The 27,654-nt window shown below is 41.3% G+C and overlaps 1 protein-coding gene across 1 annotated transcript in view; it reads left to right on the forward strand.

Annotated features, from left to right (window-relative positions):
- Positions 1-27,654, forward strand: part of GRK3 (G protein-coupled receptor kinase 3) — a 168,588-nt gene that overhangs the window by 92,371 nt on the left and 48,563 nt on the right. Inside the window, exons 4-9 of the mRNA XM_035256379.3 lie at positions 8,185-8,286; positions 10,664-10,738; positions 14,726-14,787; positions 18,168-18,219; positions 20,292-20,383; positions 22,899-22,998. Of these exons, the coding sequence (XP_035112270.1) occupies positions 8,185-8,286; positions 10,664-10,738; positions 14,726-14,787; positions 18,168-18,219; positions 20,292-20,383; positions 22,899-22,998 (483 nt within the window). The remainder of the gene's footprint in view (positions 1-8,184; positions 8,287-10,663; positions 10,739-14,725; positions 14,788-18,167; positions 18,220-20,291; positions 20,384-22,898; positions 22,999-27,654) is intronic.

Genomic DNA, 27,654 nt, shown 5'->3' on the forward strand with positions numbered 1-27,654 from the left:
GTCAATCTTCTCCGCAGTGGTAGCAGATGAATCTTGTTCAGTTCTTTAAGGCTTAGCTAGGCTGCTTAGGGTCTCCCATGCTCATGTGTCATTATGGGGTCCACCAGGAATTTTGATTGAATTTATACATAGAATTTTGGAGCTTTCCTTCTGTGGCTCTGTATTTTCAGAAAGATCCTTTCTTACAGTTTCTGTCTGATGCACTTTTCCATTCTCTATGTACCTCTGGTCACCCTACAGTGCTTATTGTTTATGTGTGTCCAGAATTTTTAGTTGTTATCTCAGGAGGATTGTTCTGTTAGGAGTTAATTGGTTCTTACCAGAGGCAGAGCCTGAGTTTGTATTATCTTTTGAATATAAAGCAGATGTGATTTGCTGATGAATTGGATGTAGGAAGTGGTGCTGGCAGGGGCGTGGCAAAAGAGTGGAATAATTTTTTGATTCATTTTTTGGCTTAAGCAACTGGATGATTTTACTCATTTTTGTGATAAAGAAGGCTGGGAGAGGAGACTGTTTGGCTGGAGTACAGAGGATGTGGAAGTTAAGGGTTTCATTTAGATGTGTTAAATTTGAGATGCTCTCTAGATATTCAGCTGGAAATGTCAAATAGATAGTTGGATATTTAGCATCTGGAGCTCAGAAGTCCTAGAGATCCAGACTTAGTCATCAGAATATAATATTTGAAACTGTGGGGCTAAGTAGCTTCACCTAGGGAGAACTTAGCTGGTGAAGAAGAGCTGCCCCCAGCACCATGGTCTGAGTCGGTTCATTATGTGGAAGTCAAGCAGAAGAGAGGAACTACCAAAGGAGACCAAGAAAGGGAAGCCTGGAGAGGACGGTTTACAGAGGTCAGAGAAGGAAGTTTCAAAGAGGCTTCAGTGGACAACTGAGTTGAATGCTGCTGAGACGTCAATATGGCGAAGGACGAAAGAGAGAGCCCTGGACTGGGCCTGACAGAGACCACTGATGACTTCACTAGACCATCTCACTGGAATGGTGGTGAAATAAAGGGTGGGCGAGGAAGTGGAGACCATGTTACCTGTGGACCACAATCGCTTGGTCGTAGGGCTCTTAGGGCTCAAGTAGTTTAGGCCATATGTTCACCTGGGAGCTGTGTAACCACCAAAGCAGAAAGGGACCACAGGTCTGTGAATGCTTGTTATTGACGATAGTGTTTCTATCCTGCGGTAGGAAAGACTTTTCACCTTGAACCTAGACCTTTCCCTGCCCAGGTTGCCTGGACAACTAAACTTCCAGGGTCAGAGATGACATTTGCTATGCATATGCTGCAATAGGACATCTGTTTAGAGCTATTGGTAGTCGACTGCATGTTTTTGTTTTTTTTTTGACAAGAGTCCAGCTCTATTGCCCAGGCTGGAGTATAGTGGTGCGATTTCAGCTCACCACGACCTCCACCTCCTGGGTTCAAGTGATTCTCATGCTTGAGCCTCCTGAATAGCTGGGATTATTGGCACACACCACCATGCCCAGCTAAATTTTGTATTTTTGGTAGAGATGGGGTTTCAGCATGTTGGCCAGGGTAGTCTCGATCTCCTCACCTCGTGATCCGCCCACCTCAGCCTCCCAAAGTGCTGGGATTACAGGTGTGAGCCACCGCGCCCAGCAACTGCGTGTTCTTTTATCAGTGGTCTTACTGATTATAGAAAGTAAATGTCAGATTACAGCCACAGATGCTTTAGGCTCTTACTTTGCCTACCAAGAGTTACCTTTTCTGTGTTCATGCTGGAGCTTAGAAGGCACAAGGCTCTTAGTAAAGATAGTGTTGTCTTTCAAAGCATCATTTACCCAGAAATGGTAAGACTGGACTGTTCACGGGAAGGAACTTCCATAGAATGAGCCCTTGTTTAACCAGGTATCAGTTTGCTTTGTAGGTTTCTTGGAACATAGACTTAAATTTCATTATACTTGTTTTCAAAGATCATAATTCCATGAAGGCTTATTATCCCGTGAGGCTGTTCTTATGTAGAGGCAGAAACTTGTCTTTGGTTTAGTAATAGTCCACCATTGTATCCTAGGCCATTCTGGCATTAACCTTTGGATCTGCCTAAAGCAAAATACAACAAAAGGAATCAACCAAGCCAAATGTCTTTGATTTATTTTCAGACTCTGCTTTGGATTTTGGTATCTGGCTTCTGCTACTTTGCAGCTACCGTAGTCACATCTAGTATGGCATTTGAACATGTTAGACTTGTCTTCCTGAATTGACTTAGGATGGTGAAGCCCTGGTTCTTTGACTATGTTGACATTACTGGACTGATTCTTCATTAAGATGGTCTTTTGGATAGAGTATCAGCCTTCCCCAGTCTGCCTGCCTTTATGTCAGATTTTATTGTCTTTTTCATGAAGACTCCATTCTCAGCGGAGTCTGGCAGGAACAGAATTGTGAATTTCAGCCATCACAGTGTAGCACTGATGATCTCTCAGAACAATTAAGACATTCGTGGTAATTTCTCAGTGTGTGAACTAGCTAGCCCTCATATGACTCACACGGGACTCCGTGTTTCACCTACCCTCTTCCATGACCTGCATAACTGTGCCTTTAACTTTATTAGGAATCTGATAAATACGATTTGCTGGTTTTGATTTCAAAACTGTGGAAGCCATACTATAAAGTAAAAGGCAACCTTTATTTCTCTTTAGTCTGTGCTCTCTCCCATAGGCGTAATTAGTGCCAACTTTGATCATGTCAAAATAAACAGTGCTCAGGTCAATACAGTAAGTGGTAACTGTTAGAAACCTTCTTTTCTGGGAGATGATCTGAGATGGCTGAATAGGAACAGCTCTGGAGTGCAGTTCCCAGTGAGAGCGCAGAGGGTGAGTGATCACCGCATTTCCAAACAAATTTTTACTGCCCACAAATCAGGAGATTCCCAGGCAGAATAGTGCCACGAGTCTCCAGCATGGCTGTTTGAGCTGGTGCAGTGGGTCTCTGCCCAAAAACTCACACAAATCTGGGCGCTGTTTCAACTGGCGCCTGGAACACTTGGGAGACAGAATTACCCATTCACCCAAAAAAAGAGGGCTGAAACAGGTGATCTGGCTTGGTGGGTTCCACCCCCACCAAGATCAGCCATCTGAAATGCTCTGGACTGAGAGTTTCACAGCAATCTGAAGTACTCTGGCTTGAGAGCAAGCACAGCTGGACCTGGGACGGTCCAGCTCTGTGGAGGGAAGGGCGTCTGCCATTACCGAGGCAGTCCACCACTACGGAGGCAGTCTGCTATTACTGAGGTAGTCCACCATTACTGAGGCAGTCTGCCATTACTGAGGCAATTCACCATTACAGAGACAGTCTGCCATACTGAGGCAGACCGCCATTACCGAGGCAGTTCTATCTATACCTCTATAAACAAAACCACAAGGAATTTCACATGGCAGCTGGGCAGAGCCCATGGCAGTTCAGCAACGCCTCTGCTGGCAGACTGTAACTAGGATACCTCCTTGCTGGGCAGGGCATTTCTGAAAAAAGGCAGCAGCAGATCAGGAACTTACAAATAAAGCCCCAACTTCCTAGGACAGAGCACATGGGAAAAAAAGGCGGTTATGAGTTCCTCTGCAGTAGACTTAAACATACCTGCCCAGCAGCTCTGAACAGAACAATGGAGCTCACAGCTGAGCACTTGAGCTCCTCTTAGGGACAGACTGTCTCCTCAAGCAGCTCCCCAACCCCTGTATATCCAAAGAGATACCTCATAAAGGAGAGCTTAGGCTGACATTGGGTGAGTATCCTTCTGGGACAAAGATAACAGAAGGAGAAACTAGTAGCAACCCTTACTGCTCTGCAGCCGCTGCAGGTGATCTCCAGGCAAACAGGGTCTGGAGTGGACCTCCAGCAGTCCTACAGCAGAGGGGCCTGACTGTTAGAAGGAAAACTAATAAACAAAGAAATAACTTCATCATCAATGAAAAGGACATACACTCAGAGACCCCATCTGAAAGTCACCAACTACAAAGACCACAGGTAGATAAATCCACAAAGACGGGTAGAAACCAGTGCAAAAGGGATGAAAACACCCAAAACCAGAATGCCTCTCCTCCTCCAAGGGATCACAACTCCTCACCAGCAAGGGAACAAGGCTGGATGGAGAATGACTCTGATGAATTGACAGAAACGGGTTTCAGAAGGTGGGTAATAACAAACTTCTCTGAGCTAAAAGAACATGTTCTAACCCAGTGCAAAGAAACTAAGAACCTTGGAAAAAAGTTTGACGAAATGCTAACTAGAATAAACAGCTTAGAGAAGAATATAAATGAACTGATGGAGCTGAGGAACACAACACAAGAACTTCACAAAGCATATACAGGTTTCAGTAGCTGAATCGACCAAGCAGAAGAAAGGATATCAGTGATTGAAGATCAACTCAATGAAATAAAAGGAGAAGGCAAGATTAGAGAAAAAAGAGTGAGAAGAAATGAACAAAGCCTCCAAGAAATATGGGATTATGTGAAAAGACCTAATCCATGTTTGATAGGTGAACCTGAATGTGACAGAGAGAATGAATCTAAGCTGGAAAACACTCTTCAGGATATTATCCAGGAGAACTTCCCCAACCTAGCAAGGCAGGCCAATATTCAAGTCCCGGAAATACAGAGAACACCACAAAGATATTCCTCAAGAAGAGCAACCCCAAGGCACATAATTGTAAGATTCACCGGGGTTGAAATGAAGGAAAAAATGCTAAGGGCAGCCAGAGAGAAGGGTTGGGTTACCCACAAAGGGAAGCCCGTCAGACTCATAGCAGATCTCTTGGCAGAAACCCTACAAGCCAGAAGAGAGTGGGGGCCAATATTCAACGTCCTTAAAGAAAAGAACTTTCAACCCAGAATTTCATATCCAGCCAAACTGAGCTTCATAAGCGAAGGAGAAATAAAATACTTTACAAACAAGCAATTGCTCAGAGATTTCATCACCACCAGGTCTGCCTTACAAGAGCTCCTGAAAGAAGCACTAAACATAGAAACGATCAACCAGTGCCAGCCACTCCAAAAACATACCAAATTGTAAAGACCATTGACACAATGAAGAAAATGCATCAGCTAATGGGAAAAATATCCAGCTAGCATCAAAATGGCAGGATCAAATTCACACATAACAATATTAACCCTAAATGTAAATGGGCTAATGCCCCAATCAAAAGACACAGACTGGCAAAGCGGATAAAAAGTCAAAACCCATCAGTGTGCTGTATCCAGGAAACCATCTCACATGCAAGGATACACATAGGCTCAAAATAAAAGGATGGAGGAAGATTTACCAAACAAATGGAGAGAGAGAGAGAAAAAAGCAGGAGTTGCAATCCTAATCTCTGAAAAGATAGGCTTTAAACCAACAAAGATCAAAAGAGATAAAGAGGGGCATTACATAATGGTAAAAGGATCAATGCAACAAGAAGAGCTAACGATTCTAAATATATATACATCCAATACAGGAGCACCCAGATATATAAGGCAAGTTCTTAATGACCTACAAAGAGACTTAGACTCCCACACAATAATAGTGGGAGACTTTAACACTCCACTGTCAATATTAGACAGATCAACGAGACAGAAAATTAACAAGGGTATCTAGGACTTGAACTCAGATCTGGACCAAGCAAACCTAATAGACATTTACAGAACTCCCCACCCCAAATCCATAGAATATACATTCTTCTCAGCACCACATCACACCTTCTCTAAAACTGACCACATAATTGGAAGTAAGTCACTCTTCAACAAATGCAAAAGAACAGAAATCATAACAAACAGTCTCTCAGACCATAGTGCAATCAAGTTAGAACTCAGAATTCAGAAACGAACTCAGAACTGCACAACTTCATGGAAACTGAATAATTGGCTCTTGAATGTTGACTGGATAAACAATGAAATGAAGGCAGAAATAAAGATGTTCTTTGAAACCAACAAGAATGAAGACACAACATACCAGAATCTCTGAGATGCATTTAAAGCAGTATCTGGGGAAAATTTATAGCAATAAATGCCCACATGAGAAGCCAGGAATAGGCATAGGCATAGGCAAGGACTTCATGACTAAAACACCGAAAGCAATGGCAACAAAAGCCAAAATAGGCAAATGGGATCTAATTAAACTCCAGAGCTTTTGTACAGCAAAGGAAACAATTATTAGAGTGAAGTGGCCACCAACAGAATGGAAAAAAATTTTGCAGTCTACCCATCTGACAAGGGTTAATATCCAGAATCTACAAAGAACTAAAACAAATTTCCAAGAGAAAAACAAACCCATTGAAAAGTGGGCAAAGGATATGAACAGACACTTTTCAAAAGAAGACATACATGAGGCCAACAAATATATGAAAAAATGCTCATCATCACTGGTCATTAGAGAAATGCAAATCAAAACTACACTGAGATACCATCTCACGCCAGTTAGAATGGTGATCATTAAAAAATCTGGAGACAACAGATGCTGGAGAGGATGTGGAGAAATAGGAACACTTTTACACTGCTGGTGGGAGTGTAAATTAGTTCAACCATTGTGGAAGACAGTGTGGCGATTCCTCAAGGACTTAGACATAGAAATTCCATTTGACCCAGTAATTCCATTACTGGGTATATACCCAAAGGATTATAAATCATTCTTTTATAAAGACACATGCACACTTACGTTCATTGCAGCACTGTTTATAATAGCAAAGACCTGGAACCAACTCAAATGCCCATCGATGATAGACTGGACAGGGAAAATGTGGCACATATACATCATGGAATACTATGCAGCCATAAAAAAGGATGAGTTCGTGTCCTTTGTAGGGACATGGATGAACCTGGAAACGTCATTCTCAGCGAACTGACACGAGAACAGAAAATCAAACACCGCATGTTCTCACTCATAGGTGGGTGTTGAACAATGAGAACACATGGACACAGGGAGGGGAGCATCACTCAACAGGGTCTGTTGAGATGGACTAGGGAAGGGACAGCAGGGGGTAGGGAGTTGGGGAGGGACAGCATGGGGAGAAATGCCAGATACAGGTGATGGGGATGGAGGCAGCAAACCACATTGCCATGTATGTACCTAGGCAACAATCCTGCATGTTCTTCACATGTACCCCAGTACCTAAAGTGCAATAAAAATATACATAAATTTAAAAAATAAGAAAAAAATGATAGAATGAACTTTGGGAACTTGGGGGAGGAAAGTGGGAAGGGGGTGAGGTATAAAAGACTACAAATAGGGCACAGTATGGTGCTGGGTTGACGGGTGCGCCAAAATCTCCCAAATCACTGCTGGTGAACTTATGTAACCAAATACCTCCTGTACCCGAATAACCTATGAAAAAAAAAAAAAAAGCAATCTTTTCCAAAAGGAAGTCATATGTGATAGTCTTCCTATTTCCTTTATGTTTTCATTCTCTTCTTGTCTTTTGGATTAAAAGTATTTCTGTAAAGAAATTGGGAACAATTCTGAGGTCCAGGACCTTCTGTTATCAGCTTGGAGCATTGGGAGCCATTTCCACATAAGGCAAATATTTCTAAAGCACATTTTTAATTACTTAGTTATTTTTAACACCATCCAGGTTACCTTTCCTGAATGTAGCCAAATACATGATTTGAAGCCACCTGTCTGTTAATACTTTTATAGTGCAGGTGAGGTTCCAACCTGAAAAGCCAGTGCTTTCATCTGTGGGTTAATTCCTTTCTAAAATGCTTATTTGCTTTAGTTGATTTTTGAAAAATCTCTTTGCAGGAATTCTGGCAATACATTTTTTTCCTCCTTGTAGTTTTGGAACACTGCCGTTGAGTGAGAACAATCCCTATCATAACTCCTAGGACTGAATTACAGCCAAATTGAAATGATCTGTGCTTTGGAGAGGAGAATTGGCAAGGATGCACGGTCTATGGCTCGTGTGTTGTAAGATAATTGTAACCATGGCAGTGGTGTGTTTCCTATATTATGTTTCTACATTGAAGTGATGAGAGTCATCAGAGGGAAAAAAACCCACTTGTATGTTTCTAGTTGAATTTAAATCATTCCAACTTCATTATTAGAACATTAGAAGTAGCTGTTTCCTGTGGAATAGCCGGTTCAGTCATTTGCTTTATCTCATGTGCAAGTGGTTTCTGCCTGGGCCAGTAATATACTTTAATAAGGCAGGTTTCCAGGAAGATGTAGCCTAACAATGATAACTTTAAAATACCTAGATCAAAGAATATGAAAAGCTTGATAATGAGGAAGACCGCCTTTGCAGAAGTCGACAAATTTATGACGCCTACATCATGAAGGAGCTTCTCTCCTGCTCACATGTAAGTATTTCTTCTTCTTCGGTTACTGTAGTACCAATGAGTATGGAACCATGTTCACTGTTTCCAGAATGAAACTGAAACAGTAGAAAGGTGTTTAAAATTGAAAAAGGCATGCCCAGAATGGAACCCATTTCTTCTACTTCGTCGTTTGTTTCCTGGGAATATTAGCACGACATGTGTTGCTTCATGTAAGTTTATTTTATCTCCAAAAGCTGATACTTTAACTGCAAAAACCAATGAAATAAAATTGCTAATTTAGATCAACTGAAGAAACGGTTAGTTACAATTCAAGACGTTCTAAAGAAATTAAGCCTTATTATTTTAAATTGCACTATACTTTAACAATTAAGGTAATCAGCTATTGAGAAATATAAATTTTAAATGGTCTCTTTGAATGAATAAGGTGGCTTGTAAACATTATGTTAATTTTGTTTGTTAATAGTTAATTGCACTATACTTTAACAATTAAGGTAATCAGCTATTGAGAAATATAAATTTTAAATGGTCTCTTTGAATGAATAAGGTGGCTTGTAAACATTATGTTAATTTTGTTTGTTAATAGTTAAATAGCAGTCGAAAGTTGTTTTTTTTTTTGCTTGTAAATCAGATAAACAATCTAATCTGGTCATTAGGAGAAACTAGGTTCCTAGGAAATTTCTCCACCAGAGTAACTGGAATAATTAGTAATGAAAATTTACCATGTGATGTCTCTACCTTAGGAATGTTTTCCGAAGGGTGGCCTGACGGTCCTGGCCTGCTCTATCAAACGCAGGAGCCACTAGCTGCATGTGGCAATTTACACTTCACTTTAAATTCACTAAAGTCACATGGGAGTAAAAATGTAATACCTCAGTTCCTCATGAGCCACATTTCCAGCGCTCAGTGGTTACATGGGCTAGTGGCTTTTGTACTGGATGGCACAGATACACAACACTCCCATTGTTGCAGAAAGTCCTGCTGGACAGTCCTGTTGGACAGCACTGCTCATGGTGATGGTATATTTTGGTGCTTCTGTATTCATTGTTTATTTACAGTTCTTGCTGACGTTTTCATAACTGTGGCATGCCCTGCTCTCTGTTCCTTGGACCCACCTGGCTTGGTGAAGGAATTTCTGGGCTAGGACTAATTGTTGCTACTCCATGCCTTGCTGCCTCACTAGGGAAGGACAGAGAATGCCCTTGGAGAATGCCAGATGTTCAGTGGGAAAGCCTCCGCAAATTTCGTTTTTATGTAGTTCAGCAATTTAGAGAGCGTTTATCCATATGATGGTATTTTTAAGCCTTTCTTCTTATTGTGCATTATTAAAGAAGACACAATTTGAAGTTCTGAGCAGGGAGGATATCATAGTAATTCTTTTATTTTTTTTGAGACAGAGTTTCGCTCTTGTCGCCCAGGCAGGAGTGCAATGGTGCAATCTCTGCTCACTGCAACCTCCGCCTCCCAGGTTCAAGTGATTCTCCTGCCTCAACCTCCCTCTGAGTGGCTGGGATTATAGGTGCGCCACCACGCCTGGCTAATTTTGCATTTTTAGTAGAGATGGGCTTTCTCCATGTTGGTCAGGCTGGTCTCGAACTCTTGACCTCAGGTGATCCACCCGCCTCAGCTTCCCAAAGTGGTGGGATTATAGACAGGAGCCATTGTTGCCTGGTCACCATTGTAATTTTTATTGTTGGAAGTGCCATTGTTTTTGCCCTAGTTCCCCTCTCTGCGGTTACAGTAAGACTTTCCTTAACTTAGAGCCTTTTACCACTATGGCTTGACTTTAGAATCCTGATATTAATTCTTAGGGGTTTTTTGTGTGTGTATTTTCTCTTGTATAGTGAAAGTCTTACATTTTTAGAACCCCATGTCAGTTTGTTGATGGATGTATGCATTTCGGGCCCAAGCAGTCCTCCCGATTCAGCCTCCAGAGTAGTTGGGACTACAGATGCACACCACCATGGCCGGCTCATTATTTTTATGGAGATGAGGTTCCACTATATTACCCAGGCTGATCTCCAACTTCTGGGCTCAAGTGATCCTCCCGCCTTGACCTCCCAAAGTGCTGAGATTACAGGCATGAGCCAGTGCACTCGGCCTGATAACAGGATTCTTTGCACTTTATCATCAGAGTGATCTTGAACCCTTCTGGAATTGTATAATGTCAAACCCTGCACTGGTCATTCTTCTGGGCATGTATCTAAGAACTGGACGCCCAGAGGAACAAGCATTTGCTGGGATTGCCTCTAAATACTCAGCAGATTTTAAAAGAATGTTAATATAATTACCATAGTTACTGTTTAGTAATTGCTGTGTTCAAGTCATCCGTCGTGATATCATATAACATACGCAGGTTTGTTACATTTTATTAAAATTTGTTATTTTTGACTTTTGATAGCCTTTCTCAAAGCAAGCTGTAGAACACGTGCAAAGTCACTTATCCAAGAAGCAAGTGACATCAACTCTTTTTCAGGTAAAATAAAATCATTCCGAAATACGTAGATAAACTTTGTTTAGCACTTGGCTGTGGTAACATTCTTTTTGCATGTGGGAATACACCAGAAGACTTGCTCTGTAAGACTGTGTTCTAATCGGGAGCTTTAATGGAACAGTTTGAGTTTATGATCGCTTGTCTTCTCCTTGCAAAGTGTGCTTCTACCAACATGCTTCACAAAGCCTTTTCTGAAAAAAGGCCACTAGAGCTTTGTAGTAACATTATGTTCTAGAAATCAGTCAAGATAAGACATCAGAGAAGAAAGTTTTTTCCCATTTGATATTCCAGCACCTGTGATGAGCAAAGACTCGACAAGATTTATTTTGTAGTGCCAGGCTGTTGATACTTGCTCTGATTATCCTCTACAGGAAATACGATTTATTTTTAAGATTCAGGAGCTAATGTTTGCGTGATCTTTGAGTCATGGGAAATTGTATTTTACCTTGGCTGGTCATGTCTTGAACACAATACAGTCATGTTTAGATGACGAGACTCGGAAAATCAGATTCACAACTAATAGGTCTATATTTGCCATTCTTTTTTTTTTTTTTTTTTTTGAGACGGAGTTTCGCTCTTGTTACCCAGGCTGGAGTGCAATGGCGCGATCTCGGCTCACCGCAACCTCCGCCTCCTGGGTTCAGGCAATTCTCCTGCCTCAGCCTCCTGAGTAGCTGGGATTACAGGCATGCGCCACCATGCCCAGCTAATTTTTTGTATTTTTAGTAGAGACGGGGTTTCACCATGTTGACCAGGATGGTCTCAATCTCTTGACCTCGTGATCTACCCACCTCGGCCTGGGATTACAGGTGTGAACCACTGCACCCGGCCCTATAGTTGCCATTCTTTAGATGAAATGGTCTGACTTCCTCCCAAAAGCCTTTTCCATCCTGTGTTTTTTATAGAGGTGCCAGTGATTTACAAGGACAGTCAGATTCCCAAATGAATAAAGTGCTTTTTGTGTTTCTGTGAGTTACAAGAAATAGGAAAGAATGTCACTGAGTAATATAGTGCTTTTAATAGATGAAAATAATCACCTCATCTTTTTCCTGGTCATTTAAAGGGAGGTAAGCTGACTTTGGCATCCTATGGTAGTATTAATGCAAAATGGATTTGATTATTCAGCAGAGCAAATATTGATTTGACAGCACATTTAGATAGCAACAAATTGGGTGATACCTTTCTGTGATAGTAATTGATTAGATGGACTTTCATAAATGTCATAGCTGTCTGGATAGTAGTGGGCTATAAGCTTGGGTTATAGGCTCTGAAATTCGTTGACGTGACCTGGGTTTGAATCCCAGGGCCATAGCTGGAGGACCTTGGGTAAGCTATACCTTCCTGACTTCAGTTTTCTCATCTGTAAGGTGGAGATGACCCTGTGCTCTCCCTCAAAGGGAGGTCTTGAGGATTCAGTGAGAAAGGGGCACATGGGTTGCTCTGCATGGGGCCGCCTCTCACTGTGCTCCACAAACATTACCTAGGATCACACGTCTTACAGTCAGAACGTACCATGTGAATATCTGCTTTTTGTTGTCTCCATGATATTTGAGTGTCAGAATTTCAGTTTTCATCTGACTTTGTCATGGTATATAGGCAGCCTTATACTCAATTACATTTAGCATTGCTAAACTATACCTCATAATACATGAGTTTTACAAATCTGGTTTTAGTTTCTACTATAACATAAATAACATCAAAAAAATTGTTCCAGTTGAGATACAGAGACCACTAGGATTCTTTTCATACTTTCAAAAGACTTTTATTTAGGAGCGATTTCTTTCATATAGCTTTAAAAAAACACTTTACTGATTTGTTCATTAAACAATTAGTGAAAATAATTTTCTGGCTAAATGGATATAGAATGGGTATTATTCTTGTTTCAGAGGTGAATAAAATATTATGAAGTTTATTAAAATAAAGAGTGTATCAGTACAATTCTGTCTCCCATACCTTCAGAGCATGATGTCTAAAGTATACACAGAAGTTATGTGTCTGAATGTCCTGTTAACAGAGGTACATTAACCAATGAAGTCAGTTGAAGTTCATAGTAAAACATAAATGTTCTTAAAGTAAATACAAATTATTTTTATTAAATTCTTTTCATTGTAAGATTGCCTTTAGAGATAAGTAAGTACATAGGTCCTTTGGCGGCAGGCTTGGGAGGGGCCATGGCTTGTGCATGGTTGCCTAAGATGCACTGGGTCCTGAGCTCAGCTCTCAGCGTTCCTAATCTTGTCAAATTCTCACTGACAGCCTGGCAACCTTAGATAGTATCTGTAAAGATAGTATCTGTAAAGATACGACTGTCTCCTTTACAGATTAAGGACTCTGAGGCTCAGAAGGGAAGGAGTCTGCTCCTGATCCCACTCTCGCACTCTGGCTTTCATACTCCTTAGCAAGCCCGTCGTGGTTCCCTCTGTGGAAAAGTGGTAGCGTGGTATATGTAGTCTTAGGAATTCCCAGTGACACTCGTCTTTTACTTCATTAGCAGAAAGTACGGATGTTTGATCAAGTATGAAAGAAAAATATGAATTGACACAATAGTTTTTATAAATAGAAAAATCTGTGATATATAAATGTAGCCTTTTCTTAGATCTTTGAACATGTGAACTATTTCATCTCTTGAACCTCTGGAGGCTTGTTGAGGACTTGGCTAAGAGATGTTGTGTGTTTCCTGGAATCATAGGATTTCAGAGCTGGAGAGAACTTCAGAGAGAGATAGTGTAGCTTCCTCTTTCACCACGAAGGGGACAAAGTCCATATGGATTTCGCAACTAGCTCTAGTGCCTTCCCCAGGACAGGGAGAGCTCTGCAAGCTGGCATAGACTGGCTCACGCCCCACCACCGGTTGCCCGCCAGGCTAGCATCCTTTCTGCTTGCAGGAAGCAAGGCTCCTCGAAGGACTGCAGCTGCCTCCCAGCCCATGTTTGCTTCCTGTGGCTTCTGCAGACTTCCTATTCTCGTCGCTTGGTTTGTACTGTTCCATGATGTAGTTATTTATTTATTTATTTTTTGTAAACTTTCAGGATGGTCTGTGAAGACATTAAAAAGGTTAAATTTGGATAATTCAATGAGCTGAGGGTCCCAAAATGTTTCCCAAAACTAACTGATTGACTCTGGGCTGACCCATGACATATTGACACTTTATATTTTTATATTTCTTGATTTGAAAAGTTCATCACATGGAAAGCTGATGCTGTTTATTCAGTAATGGGTAAAGTGGCATGAAGTTGAATAGATGGTAGTTGTTCTCCATGAGGGGAAGAGTGCGGTGCATGTGAACCAGGAGCCGTTAGCCCCAGTTCAGCCATGGACCTTCTCAGGGACCTTGGGAGTGCAGCTGCCTGCAGTCCAGGAGGTGTACATGCAAGATGAGGTGTGGGATCGCATCGTCTCTCCCCTGTGGTTACCTCTATGACTCTAAGAGATAGAAAATCAAGAAATAAAACAGCTAATGAAAAAAAAACTAAGTCCATGGATCTATTAGCTTTGAGTTTAAAAAACCTCAATGCAGATGCTTTTACTAGCTTACCAGATGTACCACATAACTTGTGGGGCCCAGTGCCACGTGAAAATGCAGTTTTCCTCGTACAGAAGTGATTAAGAATTTCAAAATGGCAACAACAGAGCTTTAAACCCAGCACCAGGCTTTTCTGAGTCACGCCTCCCATGAAGCGAGCTCTGCTCATGTAAGAAGTGTTTGTGACTTGCCAGGAGTCATATTAGGTAGTAGGAATACAGTGGCAAACAGGGCAGACCTCTGTCTTCGTAGCATCAAGTGGTGTAGATAAATATTGAGGACTCCATTAGTGAGAGTTAGACAAGCACAGAGAAGGGCAGGTACCAGGCGCGATGCCATGGGGAGTGCATAATTGGGAATTTCTCTTAACCTGAGTCTCATTGGTTTGCGTTTTTTTGATACGTTCTGATTCATTCAGTGTGGAATTTTTTTTCCATCTCTTCTAGCCATACATAGAAGAAATTTGTGAAAGCCTTCGAGGTGACATTTTTCAAAAATTTATGGAAAGGTATGAAACTTTATGCCTACATATACAAGTTTTCACTGTGTCTGCGTACCTCATTTTATGCCGTAAATGCTGTCCCTAAAATGTGTGTTAGTTATTCAGCAAATATTCACTGCCTGTGTACAGTGTGCCAGGTTTTGTATTAAACTGTTTCCTCAGTACTTTACATTGTAATTTTGGGGTTTGTCTATCTTAACATCTCTTTGATCTTCAATTTCTTAGCTTCAATATGATGTAAAGTATAAATACAATGAGGAACCTCAATTTTTAAAAAGTGTCTTATTGGGAGACCTTTGCTAATAATACAAACCTGACTGTAATTTATGCAACTCATTTGCTTGCATTTCGGAATCATGTCTCCCAAAGTATCAAGTTCAAGGGCAAGCCTGAACTTGATTCCTTATGTAGTAATAGAATTTAAGGACATAGGTCAATGTCTGTTTATGATCGTATACATCATTAAACACCTAATAAATATGCCCCTTGATTACTCAGACTATAGAACATGTTTATCATATAATATTCTGTAGTTTTTTTTAATGACATGTATAAAAATGTCCAGTTCATATGCTTTTCAGGTACCTACTGGTCAGTCCTTCAGTTTTTTGAGTGTGTCTCTGTGACAGTGCACCACTGAAATCGGACCTTGTAAAACAGAACCTGCATTGATGCTGGCTTGACTTTATCGGCTTGGCTAATTTCTAGACAATATGCATGATGGTTATATCTCATGCTGGAGCTTTCAGCAGCTGCTCCGTAATTGCACTTGAAGAACAAACACTACTATAGTTTCCTTCTCTATGTACTCAGAGAACTAAAGCGATTAAAAAGAAAGTTGTGACTGGGTGCGGTGGCTCACGCCTATAATCCCAGCACTTTGGGAGGCCGAGGAGGGTGGATCACGAGGTCAAGAGATAGAGACCATCCTGGTCAACAAGGTGAAACACCGTCTCTACTAAAAATACAAAAATTAGTTGGGCATGGTAGCACATGCCTGTAGTCCCAGCTACTCGGGAGGCTTAGGCAGGAGAATTGCTTGAACCCAGAAGGCGGAGGTTGCGGTGAGCCAAGATCGCGCCATTGCACTCCAGCCTGGGTAACAAGAGCGAAACTCCGTCTCAAAAAAAAAAAGAAAATTGTGTTGCAATTCTCCTGGAGTCCAAGAGATAATTTTATCCTGGAGTAGAGTCAATATATTGGGAAACTAATATTCATACAAACGACTGCATGCTTCTGAGTAGTAGCAGAAACTTTGCCAAAAAGCACCAGCATCAAACAGGGAGGGTAGGCTGCTGGCTGAGGGCTGAGGACTGAGTGGAAGCCAAGTCCTGGGCCATCTCCGTGGCTGTTGGTTGTAAAATCTGACCTTTCCCAACTTTTGGGTAAACCCAAGTTTTGCGTGATCCTCAGGGGAGAAGGGAGAGAGGGGGATGGTAATTAAAAGTGGGGAAGAGGTTCTCCCATGGATATTTTATAATTTTGCCATGCATCCTTTCACTTGGAATCACAGACAGGGTGATTTTCGCTCATTGAGCCGGTCATTTTATATCCTCACAGTAAATGCAAATGATGCTGTTTGCCTCATTTAAATAAATTATTTTTAAAGTTGATTTGTTAATTTTTATCAAATTAGAAAACAAAATTCATATCAGGAGATAAGTTTGGAGCTTTGATTTTGAAAAGCACAGGGACCCTGTCCATACGGTCATGTAGCCTTTGACCTCATCGGGACTGGGCACATGAAAGGCCTCACGGAAAAGGCGATGTTTCCCTGGCCACCCTGAGTGGAATGTCTCCCCACCTTCCCTGAGGTCCAGGCAGGGCTGTGGCACTGAGTTCCAGGTGAGGCCGAATTGGAGAGGGCAGTGGAGGCTTTCCGTCTTCTAGTTGAGAGCTATGAGCCTCATTCAGGCAGTGAAGTTCAGTTGCTCAGCAGGACAACACTGAGTCAGGAATCAGAGTTAAAAACACTGATTCTGCCCCACCTTTACTGCCTACCAGGCATTTCTGTATCTTTCACCTCTGATGTTCTCTCTGAGAGCCTTTTAAGTCATCTGCAAGGGCTCTGGCTGCCTGAAGCCCTTAATTGTCCAGCTCTTTCCTTTGCCACAATTCCCCTCCTGTCAAAAGTGTCCCAGTCAGTAACCAGGCATTGATTGGGAATAGCACTCAAATAACCCCCATGGAGACAGGACTGACGGAGCCTAGGTACTCAGGGCCATCTGTACTTCCTAAAGAGGAACTTGTTACAGTAAATCCATTCTTAGTGGGCAAAATATGTGGGCACTTCCCTCTTGCTTGTTAACCCCCCTCAGCTAGTTGTAAAATATGTCAGATCACCATCCCCCGTCACCAGCTCTGGACTCCAGAATCTGTAAGAAGAGAAAGTGTGAGCTAGCCCAAGAAACCAAGTGCATGTCGAAGAGCAGTCCTAGATTTGTAAATGCAGAGTGCACCCAGATATGGTTTTGCCTTTTCATTGCACCATGCTTTTAAAAAATAGGTTGAAATAACTCTTAGGAACTCTCAAAATACAATTTTAATTTACTAACTTCATTAGACACGTCAGGAGGATCAGTGAAGAACTCTTTGTGAGTCATTTTGGATTCACTGAAAATAAAGATGCTGTTGTAATTGCAACTGTTCCTCTGCTTTTGATTTTTTTTTTTTTTTTGAGACGGTGTCTCAGTCAGTCGCCAGGCTGGAGTGCAGTGGCACGATCTCAGCTCACTGCAACCTCTGCCGCCTGGGTTCAAGTGATTCTCCTGCCTCAGCCTCCCATGCTTTTGAGTTTTAATTTGATTATTAGCCCCAGTAATATTTGTTAAAGATCCTTATTTTTAAAAGGTCTGTTGGTCAGGAACGGTGGCTTGCACCTGTAGTCCTAGGACTTTGAGAGGCTGAGGCAGCAGGATCTCTCCAGGCTAGGACTTCAAGACCAGCCTGTGCAACATAGCAACGCCCAGTATCTACAAAACTAAAAAATAATAGCAAGTGCAATGGTGTGTACCGGTAGTGCTGGCTGCTTGGGAGCCTGAGTGGGAGGATAACTTGGGCCTAGGAATCGAGGGTTGTAGTGAGCTAGGATTACACCACTGCACTCCAGCCTGGGCAAGAGTGAGACTTCGTCTCAAAAAAAACAAATAAATAAAAATAAAAGGGTTACCATAGCATATGACAACTAAAGAGGAAACGTGAAATCTTTCATTTGAATCATGAAGTGAAGCCATGAATCCTGGTGAACTCTCTGTGTAAAAAGCTTTGAGGAACGTACTTTATTTGAGAAGCAATCCAAGTACTGTTGGTCTAGTCTGCTTACAGTGTTTTGTAAATCCAGTGAATTAAATATTTAACTTCTTAGTAATTATTTTATTCTCTTTTAGTGACAAGTTCACTAGATTTTGTCAGTGGAAAAACGTTGAATTGAATATCCATGTGAGTATCATCTTTTTCTTTTTTTAAATCAAAACTTCCTCTGGCTTAACTTCATGAGAAAATACTTTATTCTGGAACATACTCCCAGAGGGTACACTGCCCACACAGATGTCTGCCTTACAGCTGTAAATACTAAGCATCACCCTCCACGCTTCGTTATAAACAGCTGGGGCTTTAGTTCTTTTTCATATTCATATGGCAGTGTGTTTATGTAAGAAAGGATATTTTAAGCAGTAATTGACTCTTTAACAAAAATAGTAGTAAAAATACAAATCTTTTACTTAATATAACTCCTTCATGTCCTTGCCTTCTGCCATTCTTATAAAGTTCCTTTTCTTTTTCTTATTAGTAGATGTGATAATACAAATTGGGTGTAGTAATACAAATGATGACATCTTTTATCATACCAAGGCTTTGTCTTCTTTTTTTATCATTTCAAGAGTGAATAAAAGCAATCTTCCGGGCCGGGCATGGTGGCTCACGCCTGTAATCCCAACACTTTGGGAGGCCGAGGCGGGTGGATCATGAGGTCAAGAGATCGAGACCATCCTGGTCAACATGGTGAAACCCTGTCTCTACTAAAAATACAAAAAAAAAAAAAAAAAAAAAAACTAGCTGGGCACGGTGGCATGTGCCTGTAATCCCAGCTACTCGGGAGGCTGAGGCAGGAGAATTGCCTGAACCCAGGAGGCGGAGGTTGTGGTGAGCCGAGATTGTGCCATTGCACTCCAGCCTGGGTAACAAGAGCGAAACTCCGTCTCAAAAAAAAAAAAAAAAGCAGTCTTCCAATACAAGCCGTGTTCTAACACATCATCTTAGTGTTTCATCTTTAAGTTTTTATTTTCAGTAATTCTTATTACATCATCCTTATTTTAGTTTTAAAAGGCACACATTTCTTTGCACAGTCTTTCTAACCTTCTGTTTTACATTCTCTCTTCACATAGGCTTGCAATTGGGCAAAACCATCAACTGGATTTATTTATTTATTTTTTAGATTTTTACTTGAATGTATTGTTGGAAGAGGAGTTTTTTTTTTTTTTTTTTAATACTTGATCTTCACTAAAAGGCCAAGAAATGATCTTTATTATTATTATTTTTTAATTTTTAACCTCCTTTTCTTAGAAGCAAGAGGCAATAACACATGCTCTAAAAATTCTTTACATCTGCTCTGGGTCTTTCGTACACTTTTGCCTCAGCAGAGACCTTGTGCCCTTGTGGACTCTGAGAATCAAAACATGAGGGCTGTGGCCCAAATGCGGGTTTCTCTATGATATTTTAAGGTTGTTTGGGGGATCCCTTAAAGAATTGCACCCTTAATTTGCCAGGATATGTACAGTAGTAGGTATTTGTCTCTCACGTAAAATGTCAGATTCACTGTCTGTCTTTGTACCATTGAACACTATTAAATCTGACGATGAAATGGGGCCTCACTGAGTTATTATTGACTAAGGGAAAGTGTTTATGAATATGGCCTCTGTATGTACTTCACTCACATTTAGCCTCGTTTCATGCTCACATGGCCAACATGAGTCCTCTCTATTCACTGATGTTACCAATAACAAATTCACACGGCCTTCATCTGTTGGTTTCCAGATCATATGGCCTCGTATTAGGAACATGTAGCTGCTCCTGACATGGACTCTGATTTTTCGACTCTTGACAGTTCGTGGAAGCATTGGATAGTACCCAAACATGACGCTTTGGAGTAGCTGAGGCTGCTTTTCATTTTGATCAGACATTTCACATTCGCTTGTCTTCAAGGTCTGCACACTGCAATCTGGGATTTGTGAGAGTGCAGAAACAGTTCGGCATAGTTGGTTCCACTCCACATATTCCCTTGTGCCTCCATTTGGTGCCTCATGTACCCAGGAGGTGGAGCTGAGGGAGGCTGTTGAAAGTCTTGCCACCCCAGGGCATCTCATCCTTCACCTTACATAATCAGTCATGAAAAGGGTAGATCCCTAAGTCAGATTGCTATTTTAATTACTGTCTATGTTTTGCATGAAAAAAATCTTTCTAACACCATAGTTTCATGTAATCTTATGTTTTCATTTTGTGTCTGGATTTCCCAGTTGACCATGAATGAGTTCAGCGTGCATAGGATTATTGGACGAGGAGGATTCGGGGAAGTTTATGGTTGCAGGAAAGCAGACACTGGAAAAATGTAAGCCTTCAGCGCTCATGTGTTTTACTGGCACTGTTAAGATTTTAATATTTGCACTAAAAGAAAATTCCTGTAGGGCAATGTGGAAGCCTATGACATTTCTTTCGTGGTACTTTACCTCCAAAAGAAATAGGCTGTGTTTTGTGAAGGCCAAATGGGAAGTTAAACCATAATTTTGTATCATGTGCTCACCATGGTGTGGGTGTGGGTGTGGGTCCAGGGATCCAGAGGTGAATTAGAAGGGATTCTTGACAACCGTGGCATGCTACATTCAGCCTCCCCATCAGATTGTATGACAAAAAAATTGTTCACTTTGCAAAAGAGAAACATTCTCTTTTTTTTTTGAGACGGAGTTTCGCTCTTGTTACCCAGGCTGGAGTGCAATGGCGCGATCTTGGCTCACCGCAACCTCCGCCTCCTGGGTTCAGGCAATTCTTCTGCCTCAGCCTCCTGAGTAGCTGGGACTACAGGCGCATGCCACCATGCCCAGCTAATTTTTTGTATTTTTAGTAGAGACGGGGTTTCACCATGTTGACCAGGATGGTCTCGATCTCTTGACCTTGTGATCCACCCGCCTCGGCCTCCCAAAGTGCTGGGATTACAGGCGTGAGCCACCGCGCCCGGCCGGAAAAGTTCTTTCCCATTCTGTACTTGTACAGTAGACTTCGATCCTAAATGATACACTCTGCTCGTTGCTTGTCATAGTTCACTAATTTCTGCTAGTTTTGCTTCATCATTGTATTTAGAAAAATCTAGTCAGACACTTGATGTTATAGAAGAAAATAATATAAACTTATCTCTTTGTACACATTTACTATTTCTCATAACTCTCAAAAACAGCCAGTGCGTAGTAAATACTCTTCTATTTTATAGATCAAGTGTAGACACTTCTCAGGAGCCATACAGCTAGAAAGTGGTCAAGTCTTAAGGTCCATGAAGCCTGACTCATATCTGTTCTTGTCACCAGGCTGCCAGTTGCATGTGCACTGGCCCTGTGAGCCCATGAGTGAACTGCTACATGTACCCCTAGGAGCCTGTTTAGATAGCTCTTTCATGCCGTCTAAACAGAGGCCCAAGAATGCACTTGCTTCCCAGAGGCCCAAGGCCTGTGGTTATCATGTTTGGTCTGCAATTGAAAGGTTTTACTAAAAACCACGAGGTGTGGTGGCTCATGCCTGTAATCCCAGCTATTGAGGAGGCTGAAATAGGAGGATTGCTTGAGGACAGGAAGGCAACATAATGAGACTCTAATCTCTAAAAATAATATATTTTTAAATTAACTGGGTGAGATGGCAGGTGCCTGTAGTCCCAGCTATGCTCCAGCTACTCTGGAGACTGAGGTGGGAAGATTGTTTGAGCCCAGGAGTTTGAGGCTGTAATGAGGTATGATCTTGCCACTGCCCTCTAGCCTGAGCTACAGAATGAGACCCCATCTCTTAAGAAAAAAAGAAAAGAAACTCCACTGTGGAAAAGAGTGGTGATATAGGTAGTGTAAAACATTTTGAAAAGTCTTTTAAATAAAAATAAGATATTTAAAGAACACATCGCTTCCTGTGTTTTTAATATGGCATCCCATATGTAAGCAAATTAATGTCTTGTCAATTGATTTACTCTAAGAAATAGCAAAGTGGATAAAACACCACATTTGAACATTTATCTCTGTTTTTATATAACTTAAACATGATAAGTTATAATCAACAAGAAAATAGTAGATATTCTGTGTCCTATTATACTGAGACAGTGTCCATGCTGCATATATGGGCCAAAGGAAGCAGTCCATCAGCTGGGAATTTATAATCATACATAAGAACTTTCAGCCTGTGAAATGTGTGAAAACACTTGCAAGAATTCCCTTTTAGCCTCCTGTTGTCCTACCGAAAAAGCTTCCTGTTTTCAATAGACTGTGCCACCTAACTTGTCTATATTTTCTTACTACAAGTTTGTTCCAGGTTTTTGAAATTCTTAAATTGCCAATTGGTTCTCCTCAATTGACTTTCATCAATGATAGTAGAAAAATCTCATTGATTCTTTGTATTATTTAAAATGTCATAACTTAAATATCAAAATTAAACATAAATCAATAAAATAGCATTTGGGGACATGCTGTTTTGAATCCATGCCTTCCCTTTCCATTTTGTTGATCATCACAGTTTTAGATTCTTCACCTCTGCAAACTCTTATAAAAATTGACCGCTGCTGAATTCACAATTCCTAGCTGCTAAATATATACATATGCCCCCATTATCCGTCATAATAACATTTATTTATATCCATCTACTTTATCATTTATTTAACTGGGACTCCATCAAATGATACAAATATCTTAAGTATTGCTTGATTTTGTTTTCACAATACATGCAAAATGAAAACATTGCTTGCATGGTGCTTGGGTACGACTCTGCTTCTTTTACATGTGGCCTAAAGGTTTAGAAACCTCCCCCAGTACGACATATATTGTTTAAACTAGTCTAGATATATTTATGGCCTAGGTTTTTCAATCAATTTATGTTTCCAGGTATGCGATGAAATGCTTAGATAAGAAGAGGATCAAAATGAAACAAGGGGAAACATTAGCCTTAAATGAAAGAATCATGTTGTCTCTTGTCAGCACAGGAGTAAGTATTCAGTTTCCAGCATTTCTTTTAAAAATGTTGTTTGTTTGTTTTATAGTAGGATGATTTGTTATGTTTTCTTCTAGCCGATGACGAGGCCAGCGAGTTCTTGGGCGGGTTGGAATCTGATAGTACCTCTTCATTTGATTTTGCAAGTTAGAAGAACACCAGCAACCTCCATTATGCACACCCATGGCTTCCCCCTTTCAGTGCCCATTTATTTGTCCTTGACTTCCTTCTTTGCAGTATGTGGTAGTGGAGATGGCAGAAAGTAATTATAACAACAGCAAAAAAAATCACTGGAATATAGTCAAGAATGGATTAAACAACTGACAAGAGGGACTAGCCTAGAGAGGAAAAGTAAGAGAAAAGTAGCTTCGGTCCAGAAGCAAAGAGAGAGGAAGCGACTTGGATTAGTCACATCTGAATTGTGATGATCCCTAGTCAGGGTTTCGCTGGAAGGTGACCTTACCTGCCTCTCACTACCTGCTACTGTTTATCAGCCTTTCCATTTCCAGCACCATATTTCTGCTCATTGGACACTTTCTTTGTGTATTAAGCTATCATTTTTCACTCAACATGTGTGACACCACTTTTACCTTACATCTTCTTGACTTGCTAGCTGCCCATTCTGATTTCATTTATTCATTCATTCAGAGATAGTCTTGCTCTGTCACCAGACTGGAGTGCAGTGGTGCGATCTTGGCTCACTGCAACCTCCACCTCCCAGGTTCAAGCAATTTTCCTGCCTCAGCCTCCCAAGTAGCTGGGACTACAGGCGGGCACCATTACACCTGGCTAATTTTTTTATATTTAGTAAAGCTGGGGTTTCACCGTGTTGGCCAGGATGGTGTCGATCTCTTGACCTTGTGATCCACCCGCCTTGGCCTGATTTCTTTTTCTGTTATTGGTATTACCCAAGATGAAAACCTCAGCTTTTATTTATCTGTACAGATGTCAATGTATGTGAAGACACATCCAAAAAACCTGTCCTCCCAGAACCCTGTTCCTGCATGTATGCACTGGTACGGCTGTAACCTGGAGTTCAGAGTGGGCTAGGGAGTCAGGACAGAGAGGGAGAGGCATGGGGTGAGCATGGAGGGGCCAGACTCTGACTGTGTAGCCCACATATGAATGAAACTGTACATACTCCAGCCAGGAAGGTTTATATTCAGTGAGAGATGGGAGGGACATCCAGATCTCATGGCTGGATTCTAAAGGTCTTCACCAAAAGATTCTGAAAGAACCAAATTTTAGTGGCTAATGAAAGAATCCCTTTCAACTGCTAAGCAAGGAACCTGAGACCCAGAGAGGTTAATTTTCTTCCCCAAATGTCTAGACTTTTTGGCCAGTGCTCCTTTTATCATCACTTTATAGGCTGTATCTTTTTTCATTTGTCACCTATATTTATTGTAGTATGGTTTATATTATTCTATCGTTAGTTTAAGTGTTTCTAGAAGAGGTATTTGCTATTGAACCAAAAGAATAGCCTAATGTAGCCAAGTTGTAACAAATGGAGACTCCATAGCCAGAAATCACTTCTAATTATGTGCCCTGATCTCCCATTGAATGGGTATTAAGCACTTCAAATAAGAGTTGCTCTGGGGGCATGACCAAGTTTGTAACTGATTAGAATGGAAACCAAGCATCTCAATACTCTATGGGAATCAGCGTGAATGGCACTGGCTTCTAATTTCCATTGGAAATGTCTGTATCCTAAATTTCAAACATGGATGTGAGTACTGGATGAAGATTTTAAATGGTTATTAAAATACTAATTTTCAATGAGTTATCTCAAAGTTTTGGATATTTATTCTCAGGAAAGTCTATAGAAAAAAAATGTTTTGATGTCGGAGGAATGTAACTGTAGTTTTCATGTAGCATTTTTATATTGATTTGACTAGTAGTTTCTCACTGGTGTAACCCTAAGAGAGTAAATTTAAAAATTAGGGTTATTTTGGGCTCCCACTTGAAACTAGTTTAAAATAATTATTTGTATTTTATTCAAATATCAAAACTATGGTATTTTTTAAATTTATAAATGCATAATCGAACTAAAATAATTATAGTAAAGTTATTTGGAATTGATTTTGCTAACGAAGGGATACTTTCTATAGTTTTTAGTAAAATTTAGTTTAAAATCCTCTCATTAGGTAAAGCTTTTTAATCAGCCTGTATCGGCAGGGTTTCCTGTATTCCAGTTTTCTTTTTACTGGAAGTTTTTTTTTGGTTAATCTCAACTTGAGTATTCCTCCCCATGCCCCCAAAAGGTAGTAGGAAGTACTGTTCCTGGTTTTCTTCTGTAATTCTTAGATGGCAAAAGGAAATATGTGTGTTCCAGAATCAGCATAAGCGTGTCAGCAGCTGGGAAGAGCAGTCAGCAATTCATCCAGTCAATCATTTAGGTTCCCCAAAGTGTGACTCATTCATTCCTTGAACCACGTTGAGTGTCTAGGTTGAACCAGGCACTCTGCTGCCAGCCAGGGCTCCCAAAACCTGACTGTGGTCCCAGTTCTTAGTTCTTATAAAGCTGCATGGAAAGGGAAAGGATGATATTATTCAAATGATGATGGAAATGTATGGGCAACCGGGGCATGTGGCCAGAGCTATGGAAGACAGACAGGCACGTGGTGCTCGGAAGGCCTTTCACACGGTGGAGATGGGGTCAGCGAATACCCTTCTGAAGTTGGGGGTTACCTGGGGAGGAGCCAGTGCATATCTGAGCCCAGGCACATGATGTTGGGGGAATCACATGAGGGGCCAGGGTCTGCAGTGGTGGGAGGAGTAGGACAAGACAAAGCTGGAGAGAACATGACGGCCAGGCCAGACCGTGAAGGCCATCGCATGCTGATCTTGAGGAGCCTAACTGATCTGACTGTACTTAGAAACGAAGTGCTTTAACTAGAGAGCGACCATAATCAGCCTTGCTCCGACTGCAGTCTGGAGGATTTTCTTAAACAACGACTTCATGGTCCTATTTAATCACAGGTTTGTTTTTTTTTTTAATGGCAAGTTCCTGCAAAATGTAAGCTATTTTGTTGACTTTTGGTAGGACGTCAAAGAAGACAGTTCCTTGCTCAAGAGTTTTACTTAAGGGTATGCTTCTAAAAATCTACTTTTATTTACCACTGACTTGTAATCAAGGCAGGTCCTCTTATCTATAATTATCCTTGGAACTATATCCTACGATTCATTAAATTGCCACTTACGTTTTCATATTGGTCAGTATTCAGTTGTGTCCTAGACTCCACATGAAACCCATTATAGTGTCTGTTTAGCACCCCAAGAGATAAGGGTTGCAGTCACTGATTTCTGTAGAGATAATCAAATCTGATTCCTTCACCTGTGTGCTTTTTTGTACATTGAGTCATAGATAAATATAGCTGGACATTAGTTAAAGTGGTGAAAACAGCATTTATTTGGTAATGACTAGACAGTAAGAGAAATAGCAGAGCTCCATTCTGACTTCTGCAGAGGTGAGTGGATGTTTTATTTTTTTTTGAGACGGAGTTTCGCTCTTGTTACCCAGGCTGGAGTGCAATGGCGCGATCTCGGCTCACCGCAACGTCCGCCTCCTGGGTTCAGGCAATTCTCCTGCCTCAGCCTCCTGAGTAGCTGGGATTACAGGCACGCACCATCATGCCCAGCTAATTTTTTGTATTTTTAGTAGAGACGGGGTTTCACCATGTTGACCGGGATAGTCTCGATCTCTTGACCTCGTGATCCACCCACCTCAGCCTCCCAAAGTGCTGGGATAACAGAGTGGATGTTTTAAAGGGACGGAGGCCGGTGGGATGCACTGGGGGCTGGAGCAGAGTCAAAGAAATGAAGAATTTTGCAATGCAGATAGTGACATGGTCTATATGGGACCCATCTGGGTTTGCTAACTGGGACTTATCCAAGCTACACTCCTACCCTCCCATGGCGGCTGGGAGAGAGGGGCTCTATTTTTGAGTGTTGGCTAGAAAAAATAGTAAATTCTTTTTTTTAGATGAAGTCTCTCTCTGTTGCCTAGGCTGGAGCACAGTGGCACAATTTTGGCTCACAGCAACAACCTCTGCCTTCCAGATTCAAGTAGTTCTCTGCCTCAGTCTCCCAAGTAGCTGGGATTACAGGCACCTGCCACCACACCTGGCTAATTTTTATATTTTTAGTAGAGACAGGTTTCACTATCTTACCCAGTCTGGTCTTGAACTCCTGACCTCATGATCCACCTGCCTCGGCCTTAAAGTCCTGGTATTACAGGTGTGAGCTACCACGCCTAGCCAGAAACTATGTTAAGCATAATTGAGAGAGAACTCTGGAGAGGGTCAGGAGATTTGGGGTTTGAATCTTGGCTGGCTACCAAATTGCTTTGTGATCTCAAACAAGTCATTACCCATTTTGAGGGGGCCTTAGTTTCCTTGTCTTTAAAATAGAGGTCAGACCAGGCGATTTAGTTTTAAAGATACTTGGATAGCCTTGATCAGAGATCTAAAATTCATGTTCTGGCCAGGAGTGGTGGCTCACACCAGTAATCTCAGCACTTTGGGAGGCTGAGGCACGCAAATTGCTTGAGCTCGGGAATTCGAGACCAGCCTGTGTGACATGGTGAAACCCCATGTCTATTAAAAAAAAAAAATACAAAAATTAGCCGGGTGTGGTGGTATGTGCCTGTAG

Source organism: Callithrix jacchus, chromosome 1 (genome assembly GCF_049354715.1).
Source record: "Callithrix jacchus isolate 240 chromosome 1, calJac240_pri, whole genome shotgun sequence".
NCBI classification, from domain to species: Eukaryota; Metazoa; Chordata; class Mammalia; order Primates; family Cebidae; genus Callithrix; species Callithrix jacchus.